The sequence below is a fragment of the Mesoplodon bidens genome (genome assembly GCF_964165515.1).
Source record: "Mesoplodon bidens genome assembly, chromosome: X".
Classification (NCBI taxonomy): domain Eukaryota; kingdom Metazoa; phylum Chordata; class Mammalia; order Artiodactyla; family Ziphiidae; genus Mesoplodon; species Mesoplodon bidens.
In genome coordinates, this window is record NC_138163.1 from 2,170,581 (window position 1) to 2,190,571 (window position 19,991).

The following is a 19,991-nucleotide window of genomic DNA, read 5'->3' on the forward strand; positions in this document are numbered from 1 at the left end:
CTCTCTTGCACAGTCTGAACGGAGCCGGATCCCAGTGAACTCAGTGGCACTTAGACACACACAGCTGCACACAGGCCGGTAACAAATCTTTGTTGAGTGCACACTGTGTGCCCAAAACTCGTCTTAAGTTTCAGGGATATGGTGAAAAATCCAGACAGACACGTTGTTTGGTTTGGTTTGGTTTTCTTTTTTGTTACTGAGCTTACTCCATAAACGAGCTCACAAAGAAATGTCCAAGAAAATCATCAGTTAGTGAGCAGTGTTGTGAAGATGACAAAGCAGAGTGATGAGATGGGGGTGGGGTGATGGAGAGGGTGTATTAGATTAGCGTGGTACAGCAAAGCCTCTCCAAGGAGCCGTCCTGGGGGCTGGGATGCACACAGCCCGTTCTAGAGCAACAGGTGAGGATGCTGCTAGTGCTTCTCTGAAGTGAATCATGAGCGTCTAGGCAAGAAAGATGCAGTCCGAGGATGCTTGAGACTTGAGATGTCCCCCCTGAATAGGGCCACTGACCCCTGCACCCCACCTCCACCCCTAGTGCCTTCTCACTTCTGGCATCACCAGGAGCCAGAAAGATATAGGCAGCCAGTCTTGGAAAGAGGATTTCCAAGGTCCCTCCACCCCAGGTGGTCCCTCTCACACCCAGGCCCCTGGACTGAACTGTGAGCCACATTGTGTCAATGTTTCCTTTGGGATCAGAGAAAGTCCTACCCTGAATGCCTTGGGCTGGTCCTCTGTTGGTGGGCCCTCCCCCACCCCTAAATACCTGGGGAAATGGCCTGTTTGGTAACTCAGATCAGAGCTTCCTGGGGAGACCCCCAAGTCTCTTTTTTTCCCCTGTGCCAAGGAAGATGCTAAGCTACTCAGCTTCCTTTGGATGCCAAAGGATGTGCTCTGCAGGACTGGAAGGTGTGTAGTGAGGGTGGGGGAAATCTCAGAGGTCAGGGGACTTGGGAAAGTGATGAGATGCAACAGGTGGTGGGGGGAGCCAAGGGCTGGAAGCCACAGTCTGACCCCAATGCGCACCAGCGGGCTGGAGGGGGTCGCAGCCCCCCACCTTGCCCCTGCCAGGCCCAGTCTGCAGCCTCTCTCCCAGCCGCAGCGGCGGGCCGCCGGTTTCCCGGCCTGGGGCCCGCACACTGCAGGCTCGCCTCCTCCTCCCTCCCCCGCGTCCCCCGCTCCTGGCTGTCTGGCAGCGCTGCGGTGGTGGCGGCGGGGGGCGGGGGGCGGGGTCCTTGGCGACAGGGCTCTTTCCTCCTCTCCCTCCTCCTCCCCACGCCCGCCCGGAGCCTACCCCTCCCTCCGCAGCAGCAAACACGTCGTCGGAGATTTCCATCGGGGCTTAGGGGGCGGGGCCAGGATGGGGGGCGTGGGGCGGGGCAAGTGGGAGGAGTGAAAGTTGGAGCCCAACAAAACCCTCCACACCGCGCTCAGTGCGGCCAGACCTTGCGCAGCGACCTCCGCACAGGTGGTCGCGCCGGTCCCCGCCACGATGTTGACCAAAGTTCTCCTGATCCTCCTGGGCACGTTCATAATCCTTCCGTCGAGGTAAGTCTCCAACCCAGGATCCAGGAGCCCTCCGAGCCCAGCTCCCTCTCTCCGGGAGCGAGGCCGGCTCCTGAGACCCCCGCAGCCCGTGTTCCTCGAGCCCCGCGCCCACTCTGCCCCTGGCCCCCGCACGGTCTAGCCTGGTCCCACGTCCCCTCGACGCGCGCGGCCAGCCTCCGCACCGCTTCCCCTAGGACGGGCTCCCTGGGCCCCTGAAGGGGCTCCCAGGAAGGAAGACAGGACGCCTGTCACCTGGCCGCTCCTGTCCCCCCTCCCTCTACCCCTCGGGACTCCCGCTCTCCAAACCACCGTGGCGGCCGGGGAACGAGAGAGCACGTCCCTCCCTTTCTGAGCCTTTCGTGGGAAGAGGCTCGCAGCCAGGGCAGGCTCGCGCTTCTGGGGACTGGGGGGACTTTGGGAAGGTGGCGCCCAGAATGTCGTGCGGGCAGTGGATGGAAACTGCGCTTAAAATGTTTAGTGTTGGCTAGTCTGTCCTCTCGTTTAAAAAAAAAAAAAAATATATATATATATATATATATATATTTTTTTTTTTTCCTGCGCGCCTAGTGAGTACCAGGCACTGTGCCAGACAACTCTGACTTTACTTACTTCCCTTCCCACCACTCCTCTGGGTGCCAGTCCCAGGCAGGAGCCCTGGTTTCGTCTAAGAGTTCCCACCCCAGCTGTCCACCTCATCCCCCCTCTGCTGCCAGCTTCCCTCTTCCGCCCTTATCTCCCCAGACACCCTGCTGGGTCTTGGGCAGATGGGAGCCAGAGGCCAGAAATGGTCATCTCTTAGGTCTGTGGTTTGGGTCCTGCATTTCAATACCACTCCGCTTTTCCAAAGACTAGCATCAGGTTTCCCCTGAGCAGCCAGCTTCCCTCACACCTTCTTCTGGCCCTGGGACTTTGCCAGGAAGGTTGTCCCCTGCATTTCTGGCTTTTGAGGGTGAAAGATGACTGCTTCATATTTTTGAGATGATTGGGCACAAACTGTCACAAGTTCCTAAGCCTCCTGATCTTTCCAGCATTCTAGAAGCCTCCATGTCACTGGGCTTGTCATGCTTTTCTGTTTGGGGGAGGAGGAGAGGGGAGATGGCTTCTCTCCCCACCCCAGAATGCTTTAGCTCCTCAAGGGAGGGGCTGTGGGGCTCCCTGCTGACTCATTGGTGCACTGGGGAGTGGAGGGGCTGGCCTCATCAGGGGGCTTGGTAAATATTTCTGAATGCGTGCTAGGAATTTCCAGTCATCCACATCACTCCAGATGTGAATTGGACTGGTTGGGAGAGATGACATGGTGACTGGTTAGGGCAAAAGAGGGGTCTAGGGTGCAGAAGGAGGGAGAGGGAGCAGAGAGGAAAACAGCAGAGAAGAGGGGCCGTTGTGATGGAAACTGCCCTTCCAGCCAGGGGGAAGGGCTGCAGTAACTGACGTTCAGACAGTGTCAGCAGGGCAACCTGTGATGTCATTAAAGTGCTGGGGAGGTGGCAGCAGGGTGTGCTGGCAAGGGCCACCTTGAACCACCTCGCTCTGGTCCAGGCTCAGCTTAAAATCACTTGTGTGACTTTGGGCACAGCCCTTCCCCCCATCTGGGCCTCAGTTTCTCCATCTGTAAGGCGAAAAAGAGGACTGATTTGGAAAAAAAACAATCCAGTGGCCCTTCTCATGGTCCCTTCCCTCTCCCCAGCTAGTTGACTGAGCATCCTCATGGGGGAGGTGTTGCAGAAATTCACCTCCATCTTAGATCATCACATCTAGAGGATTGTGGATGCCTGAAAAGCCCCCATGGAAAGATCCCACTAGTCCAGTGCATGAGTATTTTCACTTTTCTATTATTTCCAGCTTGGAAAGTGGGCTTAATGGCTAGCTGAGGATAGGTATACATTGTCAGCAGCTCCTTAACCCCAAGGATCCCAGGATGAGGGTGTTTTTTGTTGTTGTTCATTTGCAGGTTTTTTACTGACAAAAGCTATTTGTAGGATGACAGCAACCTCAAGACCCTCTGATCTCACTTTCATAGCAGACGTAGTCTGGGAGCAGAAAGGCTCCGGTGGTCTTAGGGCCTTTGCTTGTTTGTTTGCCTCTTGAACCTCGGGGTTTTGTTGTTGGCTTTGGACTTCTGAGGGGGGGGTCATTGCAGGCTCTTGGGTGGTCTTGGCTAACAGTGTCAGTCCTGATCATGCCTTGCTCCCATTCAAGTCACTCATTTTGCAGGGTGCCAGTTCCCTAGTTCTCCCTCCTCCCCTCCCACGGTGGCTGGCATGATCTACGCAGAGGACTGGGGGAAAAGCCTCAGGGAAAGAGGACATCTCTGGATATGATATTTGGAAATGGAAACTGCTTTTCCCAAGCCCAGTTCTTCCCTTGCCCACAGTGGGAATTAGCCACTTCAGACATAAGAAATGGCATAGACTTGGCACATCTGCATGCCAGTTAAGCAATTCTAAGAGCTTGAAATACTGCAGGAAAACGCATTTTGCTGCTCAAGTTGGCAGTTCCTTGGTCTTCAGTACAGAGACCATGCCCCCATCTCCTGCCCTGTTAACCCCTTATTTGAAGAAGCAAGTTGTCTGATTGCCTTTGTAAAAATAAAATCATTTTGGAAGTATGACAGAATATAAAAGTGTAAAAATCAGGAGTAGATTTTCACAAAGTAAACATGCCCATGTAACCAGCACCTAGACCAGGAAATAGAACATTGCCAGTCCACTCCCCCACCCCTCACAAGCTTCACCACATTCCCCCTCCAAGTACACCCTCCTCCCCAAAGGAAAACACTCTCCTGCCTTCCAACATCACAGGTTAATTTTGATGATGGCTTTTAAAAAAGCTTTTAATTATAATTTTTTTTCAAAGACATATAAAAGTACAGGGAACAGTAGAGTGAATCTCCATGTACCCATCACCAGCCTCATTAATTATCAACTCATAGCCAGTCTTATTTTCTCTGTATCCCACCCACTCTCCACTTCCAGCTTAAATTCTTTTAAAGCGAATCTCAGACATCATATCATCTCATATGCAATTATTTTAGTATGTATTTCTAATCATAAGGACTTCAAAAACATAATAAAATACCACTATCACACCAAAATTTTTAGAATAACTTCTTCATGCTGAAGAAACTAACCAATCAGTACTCAAATCTCCCTTATTGTGTCATAAATATATTTTTGTTGTGTTGTGTTTGTTTTGTTTTTTATGGTTTGCCGTTTAAAATCAGGATTCAAATAAGGTCCATATATTTGCAGATTTCAAAATACTTTTTACTGAATTAGCATATATATGCAGAAAAGTGCTCAGATCATAAGTGCATGGCTGATGAGTTGTCAGAAAATGATCACACGGTATCAAGACACCCCCTGGTGCCCCCTTCCTCACTGCCTCCCAGCAAAGGTAGCATGGCCCTGATTTCTAACACCATTGGTGAGCTTCATACATTAGCAGATGGCTTTTTTAAGTTTAAAAAAATTTTAGTTTAATTCTTTATATTATTTTTTGGCTGTGGTACATGGCTGTGGCACTCAGGTTGGACTCCTGTTGACCATCTATTTCCTGAATGACAGTCTTTGTCTTTTCTCAGTGCTCAGAGCTTCCCCTACCCCCAGCCCCCAACTCCAATGCAATGGAGTATCCCAAAAGCAAAGAAATGCAGAATTTTCCCAGTGTTCTAGCCCTCGATGGGAGAGAGTGCTGTGGCTTTCCTGAGCATTCCTCAGCAATCCTGGCCCTCCGCCTGCCCATTTTTGCTCCCAGGTGGCACTAGTCAGGCAGACTAAGACCAAGGCTAGTAATGGCAGCTGATTGGCCAGAGCTCATACACCAATACCTTCTTGATTTTACGTTAAAAATCCTTTTAAAATCTCGAACTTGCTTTTGTTATTGATTTTTTAAAAATAAAGTATGACCATAAAAAAAAAGGATATACAGAAACAGATGCAGAGAACAAACGTATGGCTACCAAGGGGGTAAGGGGTGTGGGATGAATTAGGAGATTGAGATTGACATATATACGCTATTGATACTATGTATAAAATAGATAACTAATGAGAACCTGCTGTATAGCACAGTGAACTCTACTCAATGCTCTGTGGTGACCTAAATGGGAAGGAAATCTGAAAAAGAGGGCTTACATGTATAAGGATAGTTGATTCACTTTACTGTACAGTAGAAACTAATACAATATTGTAAAGCAACTATACTCCAATAAAATTTTTTTTTAAAAAAAGGATAGCATGGGAAGTTCCCAGAGAGCAGCAGCTTTAGAAGAAATTAACAAGAATAATCTGTTACTGGCTCTTAACTTACTGTTACCAGTCACTCTTTAACTATGCCCTGGGTTGCAGGCTTATTTTGGTTTGCTTCTGTCCCAAGAGATACCAGCTGGGTCCCCTATGGAGCGGAGGACAGAGCTTCACTTGTTTGTTTTTATGTTCTAGGATTGAAGGACCTCATGTTGAATCAGAGAAGGGACCCTCTGCCAGTGATGATGATGTCTATGGCCCCAAGCCCCAGGCTCCTGATAAGGAACTCCCCCCTGAAGAAATAAAGCCCACTGCTATTGATACCCATGACAGACTTGGCAAAATGCCAACAGCCACTGAAATCCTGGATGGTATCTTGAATAACTATGACTACAAACTGCGCCCTGGCATTGGCGGTGAGTAGCAGAACATAGTTCCCCCCCCCACCCCGGAGGGGAAGAGGATTGAGGGCCTAAGTGTGGAGAATGGCCCTGGGGTGTAGGTGATAGTGCCCTGCATGTGGGCAGGAGCAACTGTTGCTGACCTGCGAAGTAAGAGATGTCAACTCCAGTCTCAGCAATGCCATTGACCTTGGACTAGATTTTTCCCTTCTCTCACCCTCAGTTTGTCCAACTATAAAAAGAGATGACTGGACTAGGTGATTGACCTTCGAGGTATGTTCAGCTCTTAACAGTCTATGAATTGGGTCTTGCCATGAAAGAATAAAGAAAGAAATGGTATCAGATGTTGAAACCATGTAGTCCAACCCTCACCCCCTTTATTCCCCACTGACCACACCCTCCCCTGCCCCATGCTTCCGTTTAACACTTACCTCTGCCACTTCTGCTTACTTTACAGAGAGGCCCACTGTGGTCACTGTCGAGCTCTCTGTCAACACCCTTGGGCCTATCTCTATCCTGGACATGGTGAGTGCTGAGCTTTGATTATAGTGGGGCTTTCACATACTTGTTTTTTCTGTGTGGCTGTAACAAGAGTTTTGGGGGAGGAGAGATTTTAACCAACATGGACTTGAGAAGGAGGCTGAAAGGGAGAAGTCCCTTGCTGCCTGAAGAGGACCTTCAGAATCCTGACTGTATCTTCCTGTCTTTCATTCAAAATAAAAATAATAAAGCAACTTTAAACACCACAGTGGCATGGCTCTTTTCTTCTGATAATGATTTTTTTTGGACATAAGCCTGTAGTTACCAACTCTTCCTCTAGGAGTGTTTCTCTAATTTTGCCCTAGTTCCTTGTGTCCTTTTCTGTTGCTGTCATCCCAGTGTCACTACTGACCCCAGTTAGCCTCCATTATCTCCCACTTGATATACACAAAACACAAGGTCCCTGCCTACCCCCCAATCTACCTACTAACCTGGCCTCCTGAGTGATGTGCCTCCTGCAGTCCTGACCCTGCTTAAAGCATGAAGTTCAACCCCACACTCTAGCAGTCAGGGTTCTCCATGGCTAGAGCCAACCCAGGTCTCTATTGTTATTTCTTTTCACCCCTTTAGAGACCACATGCACTAGTCACACTAGCATACAGGTGTTTCCAGGCTATCTTGTACCTCTGAGCCTTTGTTCAAGCTATTTCCAGTTTGGGATGGCATTGTTCCAGTTTTCTACCTTATCCTTCAACTTATATCACACTTGTTTACCTGACCTTCTCTACCTCACTGTATTGTAATTATGTACTCTGTCTGCCTTTCTCTCTCAACTATGGGTTTCTTGATGTCAGGGACCCAGTATATATTAGTTGAGCAGACGAATTATAAAAGATGTTCTGCAAATATTACTTTCATCTGCGGAGCCTGATAATGAGGAAGGCTGTGGTAACCAACTCCATCATAGCCATAGCCTTGACCTGGCTCAAGTCAGACACAGTTTTAGCATACACACTGGTACCCAAGAAGCACCATGTGAGTGGGTGAGCTCAGAGTCTAGGCTCTGAGATGGCACTTGCAAATAAATACTCATAGGTAAGTAAACATTCATGGAAGATCAAGGTGTTTACATAGGCTGAGTGGAAGACTGGGGTTTCCCACTGTGATGCTTTGTTTGGCTGCCTAGTTCTTGAGGTACAATGTACTTATATATGGCTATGCAAAAAAATTACCCTAAAGCACGGTGTCTTAAAATGACCAGTAGTCATTAGGTCACAGCTCCTGTGGGTTAGGAATCCAGGCATGACTTAGCTGGGTCCTCTGTTTCAGGGTCTCACAAGGCTGCAGTTAAGGTGTCAGTTGGGGCTGGGGTCTCATCTGAAGACTCGACTAAGGGAGGATCCACTTCCAAGTTCTCACGTAGTTGTTGGCAGGGTTCAGTTCTTCTCTGGCTGCTGTCTGTAGGCCTTCCACAGTCCCTGCCACGTGGCCCTCTCCACAGGACAGCTCACAATGTGGCAGGTGGCTTCCCTTAGAGTGAGCAAGAGCATGAGAAAAACTGCTGAAGATGGAAGCCGTAAACTTTTGGGAAATAACAAGGAAGAAGAGAAACGTGAGAGGAGACAGATCTTTTTGAGTTTCTGTTGACATTTTAAAGCTCTTTTTTTCCTCTTCCCTTGATGTCAGATTTACTCCTTGCTGTTATCAATGTGCTTACCACTAAGTGAGTATGAATTTAGCAATCAGTTTGATTAAAATTGTTGATAAACTAAGAAACGCTGGGTTCTGAGCCAGAGGTTGAGTTCTTCTGGTCCACCATCATGGCCACTGTTTACTGTTAATAGGAAAGGGAACTTCTAGATCGTTGGTGGGGGGATGGAGAAAGTGGTCTGAAGAGTAGTAGAAAATCTGTGTACAATCTCCTTGCTATTTGCATAAGATATAATTTTGGGAAACCTATTTCTATCATTTGCAAGAGCCTGTGTGGCAGCAGAGCAGCAGCCCCACTCACAGTAGCTGAATACCCTATCCCTCTTTGCTCTATGCCTACTAATGTTGGCAGCATTGGTCTCACCTGAAGTGATGATACCTGACAAGCCTGAGAGATACAGTTTAATAACCCAGCAGTCACCGAACCTGGCATGCAACACAGAGCTGGTCCAAAGAGGAGCCAACAATTTGATTTTCTTTGGCCGGTAACATAGTGCTATTGCCTGGGCCAAGTGCCTTTAGAACATTCCAAACACTCATGTGGTATTAAATTTCCCGGAGAAGTCTGGCCTTCTACATAGTTCCAAATAGTTCTTTAAAGCTGTGGGAGGTCCCAGTCCTTGTACAGGCTACTTTTCTCTGGTGATTCTGTAGAGTCCAGTGCTTGGTGAGGAGGAGTTCCAACATCCTTCAGTCAATCAGAGGTTGTGTAGAGCACAGAATTTGTCCTCAGGGAGAGAAAACAAGCCCCCTTGTCAAACTGGGGAAAAACTGAACCGTTAGTTATCAGTTGATGTGTAGTGAAGTTACAATTGGAATCTTGTTAAATAGAAATTAAATGCTCATTTGAAACACTCTAACATAGAGCAGGAGCCAGGCGTGGATTGTAGAGGGGAAGGCTTCCTCTGGCTACCCAGAAGTTCTGTAGGCCAATTTGGAAGTGCCAGCCACTTAGGACTGCAGAGCCACGCTGAAGGCCACTTGTGAAGGCCGGTGTGGCTGGGCAGGGCAGGGCTGGGGGCTCCCATGTGAATGGTAGCCAGGCTGCCAGCTTTTTTCTGTGTGATGCTCTGGACTCCTCCAGGGAACATTCTCGGCCTAGGGGTCTGGCTCCCTGCAATTTTGCAGTGACTCTCACCACCTTTTGGCCTGATCAGCAAAGGCAAGCAGGGATTGTATTGACCCTCTGCATCCCCACCCTGAGGGCTCTACAGGCCTCCCAGGTTGTGGTTTTCTGGTTGGTGTTCATTGTTTGATGCAGGATAACTCAGGGGAAAGACCTAGGGGTCCTGCAGAGGAAAACTGGACCTTGATCCTAAAGGGATTCTTGGAGCAAGTGAAGTAAGCACTGGAGAGGAAGATGGGTGACGGTTGTCCCAGGGCAAGGCCATGTTAACGGTGCTCTGAGCATCAGAGCCAGTATGTTCCCATTAACTGTTTGACGTTGAACAGGCTCCTTTGTCTCTGAGCCTCAGTGTTGCTACCTCTAAAATAAAGGAGATTGGCCTAGCCCTCAAGGTTCTACCTTGGCATAGTTCTGGTACTTGCTGTTCCAGCTGCTTGCAATTTATTACAGTCTGTTTTTTCTCTCTTCAATACCAGTGGTGAGATTTCTAGCTTCTCATGCTTCTTGCTATTAAACGTTCTTTTTGATGTTTAATAATTTATAGGCTAATGAGAATTGTAAGCTTCTTGAGAGTCCAATCATGAGAATTTTGTTCACATAGCATGTGTCTGGTACATAGAAAACTCTCAGTACAATCCTCCCTCAGAATATGTTGCAGATTGGTTCTAGGACACCTCCCACCCTCCACAGATACCAAAATCTGAGGATGCTCAAGTCCCATATATAAAGTGGTGTAGTATTTACATATAACCTATGCACGTCCTCTTGTAAACTTTAAATCATCTCTAGATTACTTATGACACCGAATACAATGTAAATGCTGTGTAAATAGTTGCGAGTGAGGGACAAATTCAAGTTTTGCTTTTTGGAACTTTCTGGAATTTTTTTTTGGGGGGGGTTGAATCTGCAGATGTGGAACCCACAGATACAGGGGCTGACTGTAAATGTTTTGGTTAAATACTACAATCCCTTAAAATTTCTTTAATTAGTTGCTACTCAAACCTCAGACTACCTCCCTCTGCATGTCTGTGAGTGGTAAAGTTTTATTAAATTGAATCCTTATCTTCAAAAAAATAATTTATGAGCTATTCAATATCTAGAGACCAAATAATCAGGGGTTAATTAACATCTGTGCTCCCCAAATAAAAGCTGAAAGGGGCAACTTCACTGTATGCAATCAAAAGTGTGTGTGTTTGTAAATGTTTACAATGATTTTGACCTGAGATCTTTGATTTTCTATGGAAATATGGGGGCTGAGAGGGTGTTGGCCTGCTACAAGGGAGTAGTGACGTGATGAGCCAAGCCTGTACAATTAAGCCGCCATCACCTGTGTGTTTCTGGATTAAATGCATCTTCCCAGATTGTTCTTCATTCAGGAATGTTTTTTTTTTCTTTTGGGAATACCTGGAAATAGAAAACATCCTACAGCCAAACTCATGCTGTTTTCCTCTGTGCAAACCTAAGTGGGTCCCTATCTACTTGATAGGCCCATCACAGGATGGCATGGGAATGTTCTTTGCCTGCACAGCCCCAAATGTGTGCTTTTCTATCCTTGCCACCAGGAATACACCATTGACATCACCTTCTACCAGACTTGGTATGATGAACGCCTTCGTTTCAATGGCAGCTTTGAAAGCTTTGTTCTGAATGGCAACTTGGTGAGCCTGTTATGGATCCCAGACACCTTTTTTAGGAATTCTAAGAGGACCCAAGAGCATTCGATCACCATGCCCAACCAGATGGTCCGCATCCACAAGGATGGCAAAGTGTTGTACACAATCAGGTATGTCAAGCCTCTGGAGTCTTGCCTCTTGAGACCCTTCTTCCCCTCCTGAGAATTCTTGCCAAAGAAACATGGGCAGAGGTTTCATCCTGAATGATACTTCTAAGGGCCCCTCCAGCTTTCCTAGACCATGAGCTCAATCCCCTCATGTACTGACACACACACTAAGGCCTCAAAATAGAAAGATGTTGCTTGAGACCACACACCAAGTTTGTAGCAGAGCTTGGACTGATATCTAGTTACTTGGCTCCAAGTCCAGAGCTCCCCCAACTAGAATGTAGCACAGTGACTGCGTTGTGTGGACAGTTCCACCCCAAGTGGGCACTGGATGTAAAGACACGTCCACAGTGGTGGAATTGTCCAGGCGGAGCAGCAACACAGCAGTTGGAAAGATACCTAAGACCAGGCTGGATACTTGAATGCCTGGCTGGGAAAGGTTGTGTACAGGTGATAAGGTTGCAGGGAGGCAATAAACAGTGGGAGAGTGTTGGCAGGTCCTTGAAGGTGGGATGGGCAAGAAGCAAAAGTCCATCTAAGTTAGTCCATACGTTTCTCTGATGATGGAGACCAGGGTAGCCAGGTATTTCCAAGCTGTTCTTCCTCTCTTTTTGTCTTTCCTTTGAGCTCTTTGTCTCAGCTCCCACCATTGCCACACATTGGTGGTGGTCCCCAGGCCCAAGCTGGGTGGATACCTGAGTGTTCAGGGTCAGCCTAATGAGGCTCCTTTCTCCCTTCCAGGATGACCATTGATGCTGGATGCTCACTCCACATGCTCAAATTTCCAATGGATTCTCACTCTTGCCCTCTGTCTTTCTCTAGCTGTGAGTACCTTCTTAGGTTTCTGGGGCCCCAGAGTCATCATGCTGGGCCCCTTCTTTTTCTCATCCTTTCCCTTTACATTTTTCTGCCTCTGCTTTTTCCCCTAAGATGGTGCCAAAGTTGTCCAGGGCCTCCCAATCCATCCTCACCTCCTTTCCTGCTAACAATACTGTGTTGCTTAAACTGGGCTTCACGTTGGGTTCGTTCCTCTCCTGTCCACCCCACCTCAAATCAGTCACCGGCCTCTGAAGTGTATCTCAAGTATGTCTGCTCTCCATCTCCACTGTCACTACTTCCTTGGTTTAGGTCTTTGTCATATTCCACTTGGACTTTGCAACATCTTCACTTTGAAGCCGAACATGTCCAGAACTAAATATATGATCTCCACCGAACCTCTACCCCCAAGACAGATGTGTTGCTTCTGTGTTCCCATTTGTCTCATTGAAAGGCACCATCACCCACGCAGTTGTCCAAGCCAAGAACTTTGATGCTTCTTTCTCCTTCACCTCCTCATCTATTCAATCAACACATCCTGTTGGTGTTCCCTCCCGAATCTCTGTCGATCCTATTTCTCTGCATTCTCACTGCCACAGCTTCGAATCCTGCCTTCATTCATTTTATTGTGCCCGGGTTACTGAACTGGCCTCCCATAACTGGTCTCCCTGACAACAGGCCATCCTAGTATAAGAACTAGAGTGACCTAGCTGAAGCATCATCTAGACTAGGTCACTTCTTAGTTTCAAATCCTTCCTGAACTCTCATCGATCCATTCCAAATTGCTTAGAATAGCCCTCAAGGCCCTTCATGACCTGGCCCGTGCTATCTACTCCTACATACCTCATCCATCCTCTGTGGGCTAGCCATCCTGAACTTTTGACATTTCCATAATACATCAGGCATCTTCACCTTTCTGTGCATAGAACACCTTCCTCACCCCTTCAGCCTCATCCATACAGAAAATGTTTATATTGGACTTTTAAGACTTACTGGGAATGTCACCAGCTCTCTGGAATCTTTTCTGGGTGTGTCCGCAACTGATCTTTCCCTTCTTTGTTTCCACACTCTCCCACGGGCGGAAGCTTCTCAGAGGTATTACAACAATTACAGATGTGTACTTACTGTCTTACTCAATAAAATGTGAATGCTTGAGAGCAGGGCTCCTGCCTTGCTTGTCTCTGTATGTCCAGCACAGGGCGTCGTACTGAGGAATGCTCAGTAAATGCACTTATTGGATGGACTTCAGCAATGAGGTAAGAGAGGTAAGGTCCCACAGCTGGTGAGGCCAGAGTCAGACACCATGCTGGTGGAGACCTCAGCTGGGCTTCCCAGTCTCACATGACTCTCCTTCCCACGTTGCCTTACAGTTTCCTATCCTGAGAATGAGATCATCTACAAGTGGGAAAATTTCAAGCTTGAAATCAATGAGAGTAATTCCTGGAAGCTCTTCCAGTTTGATTTTATAGCAGTGAGCAACACGACTGAAACTATCACAACCGTAGCTGGTAAGTGTGCCTTTGAGCCAAGGCTAGGCAGCAGAGGCCCAGGAGGGTGGTAGGGATGACTGGAGGTGGGCATCCATTCATCCAAATGCTTATGTAATCATCCCATGAAAATACTGTAGAACATGGCTCCTGTTTTGTAAATGCTAAGCACTTACAACTGTTTGCAGAGGAAACTGAGACTTTGTAACTACATCTCAGTCTCATCTGCAAAGAAGTAAGTGCTTTGCCAAGCCCCGGAGAGGGTAGGTAAGTAGACTAAGTTTTATTGCTGTCAGAATTTGCAACTAGGTTTGTCATGCAGACCCTTCAGTTTCGAAGTCTTTGTTACAACTGACCTACTTGGATGACTTTGGGAAATGGAGGTCATGTGACTTCTCCATACTCAGAAGCAATCCAAGTGGTTCTAGTTGAGTGGGATGCAAAGTCCTTCCTAATGGGAGGTGGAGGCTTGAGTTGTGTCATCAGCTAGGTGAGGGCTGGGGTAATATGGAGGAGGTTTCAGCAGCTACAGTGGCTGCTATATCAACATTTATTTTAAAGGAGCAGGTCTGATACACACAGATTCCTGTGAAAGACTTCATGGTGGATTCAACGTGGACGTGGTGATCACTGGTTTTCTGACCTTGTCCCTAACAAGGACTAAAGGGGAGGGTCCTGGGTCTCTTAAACTTTAGCTCCCAATTAGGTGTGAGTGTCTTTGCTTGTGTTCCTAGGTGATCTGAATGAGGAGCCAAGGGACCTCCCTAGCGTTGCTCCCAGAGCAGCCCTGGAAACCCTCTTCACACATACTGACCAAGTCAGGGCAGTGGCGGCACTGCCCTCATCGTTTCCAGAATACGGATGGAACCAGTCACTCAACCAGCCATTTGCCATGGGAAGCGTCTTGCTTTGCTTCCATGTGGCTAGGCGGAAAATCTGCTTTTTCTTTACTTGTTGAATTGGTCACTGGGTGAGGGATAGCTCATGCTCATCCGGCTAGAGCTTTGCTTGCACAGCACTAGGCAGGGGCAGAGGGCTGCTTTACAAATGCTTTCCTTTTCCTTGGGGGCTCTGGGTAAACAATTTTACTACCTTTGACTTAGGACCCTTGCTCTTCTGCCAGCTAACCATTGGCATGCCTCTTGCCTTTCTGCACCTCAGTTTCCCCAGACAGGTTGGGGACCCATCATCAAAAAGCAGCAGAGGAGACAAGGCCCAGGGGCTTTCAAGTCACTAGTGGTTCCGTTTAGTAGATGGTTGTGCATTGTTTCAAAATGGTGCCCTAGTGACTACAAAGCCCCCGAGCCAGCATCATCACCAAAGCAATGACAATAGGTAAGCACCAGTCCTCCTTGGGAGAGAAGAGGGTTCTTGGGAGAAAGGAGAAGGGCTTCCTTCTCTTCTGCTAGAGATGAGTTGATCTTGAATCATGGTTTCTTCAGTATCATAGTTATCTTTGGGACTGAACCCAAACTCTTTCAGTCATTCCCTGGGCAGTTCTCTCCATCTGGAACAGACTTATGCCCTCAGCTCCTAAGGGTTCAGAATGAAGTGGTAGCATGCTACTATGGCCACCTTGGGCCTTCAACCAGAGAATCCCTGCTTCAGGAGGCATTCAGAGAGTCCAGCCTTGCCCCCAGTGAGTGAGTCATCTTTCACTGTTGGCTGTTGAGCTTTTGATAGAATTTTACCCCTGATTAGGATTTTGCTTTCTCGCAAGGGAGTTTCTTCCTTCTCTAGACAATTCTGTTCATCAGAAAAATCTCCCTGTTCATCTGAAATTGGAGTCTCTGGAACTTCCACCCATTAGACTTAGTTCTTTTTCCCTACAAATACTGAGCTTACAGTAAGTCCAGTCAGTCTTCCCCAGGGTCAAGATAAAAGAACTAGTATTATGGTTCCAGCCCTGGGTCATATTCTTTTATAGACTATACAACTGTAGCTCTTTTTCTTCCCCCTTGTTCTTCAAAGCTTTGGCTCCACTCATCCTTCTAGTCTCAGTCCTCTGGACACAGTCTTTTTGATTGTGTTCCTCTGACAGTGCAGTGACCAACTGTGGTCTGGCTAAAGCAGATAAGAGCAGAAAGCATCTTTAGCTTTTTCCCCCTTTGGCTCCTTAACCCCAGGTATCTGTTTTTCCCTTACCCATACTCCTCCATTCCTCAGAAATAAGAAAGTGTGTGTTAATATCCTTCACTTGGCCTTAAAAGACAAATTCCCATCTCTTGACAAGTAGAGAAGGTTCTTCTTTGCTGAAATAAATAAAATAAAAATAGAAAAAGCTGATAGAATAATAAATCTTGTTGTAACAAGAATATATAAACTCAGCAAAGTTTTGCGGGGAGTGGTTGTAGCTGAGTAGGGCTGTCTTAAATTGCAGTCAAGACCCCAGGACAAGGGAGCTAGGATCTTGATAAATACATTCTGGCTAGTAGACAAGTGCGAGTGGTCCCTGCAGCAGCCCTGGAGGAGGAGTTCTCTCCACAAAGCTACTATTCTGGACACAGGTATTCAACTGACCCCAGGCTACTTCCTTGCCTTTTTCCAGAAGACTCTGAGAAGTCTTGCCCCTTGAGTGTCAGTGCTGACAAGGTGAGTAGGAAAGGCTGCTCTTCTCATTCAGTCCCAACATACCCAGACTTGCTGGGCAGGTGATCTATTTTCTAAAATAGGAAGACACATGGACAGGTTAGTGTTCTAGTCTGCCTTACAAAGCTGTTGCCAGGAAGTAGCAAGAGTTGTTGAGCATCTGCTAGGTTCCAGGCTGTGCTGTGCATGGATGGGCAGGAGTGTAGCAACAGGGCTCAGATGAGCCCTGCCGTGAAGGGGTTTAAAAACCCACCTAACTCAAGGCCAGGGAATTCTACAGCATCACTGAGGTGGAAAGTTGGAGCTTAGCTTCACTAAGGAGCCAGAATTTGAACTATTATAAATCCAACATGATGTTGAGAGCAAAAAGGGATATTCTGGCCTCAGAAAAGACTCCAAAATCCCTGGAGTCATGGTGAGCATGCAGTGTTTGGGATGGGTGTGTCAGAGTATAAGCAACATGAAATGTACAGTAGAAGATGCCAACTGTAGATATAGGTTGTCATCAGGTCCTGTAGGAGCCATCACTATCTAGGCTGAGAGCCAACATCAAGGACATGATACCCAATGAATGCGAAGACCTCAGTCTGCCTTGTGGATGTATACTCTGCAGACCTGACATCTAGAGGGCTGACTGAAATTTTCACTTTCAACTAATTCTTCTATTTTCTTGAAACACTCAATTTGGGCTAGGGTAATAGACTAAGAACAGGGAGTCCAGGGTTTGAATATTGATACAAATATATGCATGATATCTCAGGGAATCTGAGCAGATGGGGTTAGCTTAGAGTAGGGTGTACGTGTAAGATGTCAGTTGGAGCCAGGTTGTGGTGAGCCTTTAGCGTCAGATTACAGAGTGTAGACTTGATTCTGTAGCTCCTGTGGAGCAGGGAACCATCAGAGGTTTGGGGTAGGCAAATGATTTCTTTTGGCCATTGATGGAACAGTGCTAACTAAGGCATTTCACCAGCATATGAATGTATAGGAAGGAAGCTGAATAGCTTCTGTGCTTCCCCCACCACAGATCACTTTTAATTCATCTCCTGAGAGTATACATTGTAAGGGCCAGTAGTGCACATATAAGACAATGATTCTGCAGACTAGATATGGCACCTCAGTGGTTGTAAAGGCCTCAGTCAGCCATCTGGACATTAGCTGTGTGGTCCTGATATCTAGAAGCCTAACTGATTTTACTGCTTTCATTTGACTATTCTGCCCCCCACCCTGGTAAGACAGATGTGGGATGTGGGACAGCAAACTGAGAAAGAAGTTATTAAGGTTCTAGCCCTGGCTTAGCTCTTAACTGACCATGGGTCTTGTTGTGAGTCTTCTCTCGGGCTTCTTCTGATCCTCCGTGTGTGGCATTGGATTAATGTGCCTCTATCCTAGGACCGTGGTGGGCATCCCATGAGCTGAACAATAGGACCCTTAATATGCATGTCTTGCGTGTGGGAGACCCTCATGGCAATGCTGTAATGAAGTGATATTTTTTAAATATCTTCCAGGCGATTATGTAGTCATGACGCTTTTCTTCAACGTGAGCAGGAGGTTTGGCTTTGTGGCCTTTCAAAACTATGTTCCTTCTTCTGTGACCACGATGATCTCCTGGATTTCCTTTTGGATCAAGAAAGACTGTGCTCCAGCCAGGACTTCTTTAGGTAAGTGGGTAAGGTGGGCATACACATGAGGCACAGAACTGCATTTTCAGGGGTCCTTTCCAAAGTGTAATATATAGAGCAGTAGCTCCGCCCACCTCCACTCCTGTGCTTTCACAGGGATCACTTCTGTACTCACCATGACCACTTTGGGCACCTTTTCCCGGAAGAATTTCCCACGTGTCTCCTATATCACAGCCTTGGATTTCTATATTGCGATCTGCTTCATCTTCTGCTTCTGTGCTCTGATGGAGTTTGCTGTGCTCAACTTCCTGACCTACAACCGAACAGCACCCCGTGGTTCTCCGAAACTTCGCCATGTATGAGCTGGGTATGGGAGTGGTGGCAAGGCTTTGGAGTACGGAGGCATGCAAGTGAGGGCACTAGGACTCATGACACGTGGGTGGCCAGCTCACCAAGTGATGGGGGTAACCTGGGGCTTTGGGGGGAGTTGAGTAAACTTTCTGATGTGATGGTGGGAATTCTGGGGGGCAAGAAACAGTGCGCCAAGGACGGAATCTCCAGGAAACCCTGAGGCAACACCTAGGCTTGGTTCACCTTCCCTTGCCTTGTTCTGACTTCTTCCCTTGTTCCTTTCAGCCTCGTGCCCATGCACATGACCCAACCCCTTCCCGTGTCCGTGTCATCGAGCATCCGGAAGCTTTTGTGTGCGACATTGAGGACCCCGAGGAGGAGGAGGAAAGTGAGGAAGAGGAGAGTGAGGAAGAGGAGGGCCCATCTTGCCCAGCCCGGCAGTCCGTCAGGCCAGGCAGCACCCCTCGCCCTGGTGGCTGTTGCAAGTGGTGCGAGAAGTACTGCTGCATGGTCCCCACTTGTGAGGGCAGCACCTGGCAGCAGGGCCACCTCTTCATCCATGTCTACCGCCTTGATAACTACTCGCGAGTGATTTTCCCAGTCACCTTCTTTTTCTTCAATGTGCTCTACTGGCTTGTTTGCCTTAACCTGTAGGTACCAGCTGGTACCCTGTGGGGAAGCCTCCCCAGTTCCCCAGGAGGTCCCACAGCCTTTGCCTAGGGAGTTGGGGGGAAGTAACAGCAGCAGCAGCAGGAGCAACTAGAGAGTGTCTTTCCTTCCCCCTTGCCCAAATAGAAGCCCGCAGGGAATTGGTCCTTGCTGGCCCCCTCCCCTACCTGGCCCATTCACTGAATCTCCTTAGCAGCCCATTTCAAGTAAAATGAACCCCCTCTCTGTTCCTCAAGGGGCATTTATGATGCTCAGGCTTCAAAAGGTAGGCTCTCAGTGACCAGCTCCCTAAGATGGTGTCCATGTATGAGTGGATTAGCTATCTCCCAAAAGGGCTAACACCCACTGCCTTTTCCCAGAAACCCAGTACTGCCTTTGTGGTGCTCCAGGCCCAGCTCTGGCCTCAGCCTCAAAGTGCACAGACCAGCTACTTGCCTGTTCCTGACACCTCCTTAAGATGCTGGGCAGCAGTGTTAACAGCAGGAGGGAATCCCCATCCTTAAGTCAGATTATTATATTCTTGATTCTGTCTCCCTGCCCTCCCTTCCCCTGCACATAGATGGACACTGGCATTAACCCTTTAGGAGGAGGGGAGTCAGCAATTGAGGACAGTATCCCTCCCTCTGCTGCTGTGACATCTCCATCTCCCTTCCCCGCTGGCCTTCATTCCTCATCTGCAGTACCAATTCAATGCCTTGCATCCAGTGGGTATCTATTTTCGTGTGTGATAATACTAATGACCCCCTGCTTTTTATGCCACCTTCTTCCTCCTCCTTGACCCCTGTGACTCTTTCTGTAACTTTCCCAGTGACTTTCCCAGCCCCGACCCAGGTGCTAGGCCATGGTGACTTCCCGGAGCCAAGGAACTAAGGGAACTCTGCTTTGCAGCGGACATTACCCGCATTGGCTGGTGCCCAGCTAAGGCACAGCATAGGAGTTCTGCCACTTCCTTGGCCCCTGGACCCATGAGCCAGTCCACTCCTATCCCTGGGGCACTCTGACAATCACAATCAATCAATTGAATTCCCTTAAATTTGTATAGCACTTTACCTTTTGCAAAAGCACTTTTGACAAATTATTTCTATTTTGAGTCTCATAGCCCTGTGATATATTCAGGGCAGGATTCTTATCCCCATTTTGCAGATGAGAACCCTGAGGCACAGATTTCTAT

At 47.9% G+C, this 19,991-nt stretch overlaps 1 protein-coding gene across 1 annotated transcript; it reads left to right on the plus strand.

Moving 5' to 3' along the window:
* Window positions 1-1,492: 1,492 nt before the first annotated feature.
* On the plus strand, window positions 1,493-19,382 carry GABRE (gamma-aminobutyric acid type A receptor subunit epsilon; the record flags this gene model as incomplete). The annotated part of the gene is made up of 9 exons (XM_081222514.1): window positions 1,493-1,548; window positions 5,988-6,208; window positions 6,651-6,718; window positions 11,072-11,292; window positions 12,031-12,113; window positions 13,476-13,613; window positions 17,687-17,839; window positions 17,957-18,156; window positions 18,437-19,382. The coding sequence occupies 9 exons, from the start codon at window positions 1,493-1,495 to the stop codon at window positions 18,803-18,805; spliced, it is 1,509 nt and encodes a 502-aa protein (XP_081078640.1). The 3' UTR covers window positions 18,806-19,382.
* Window positions 19,383-19,991: the final 609 nt, after the last annotated feature.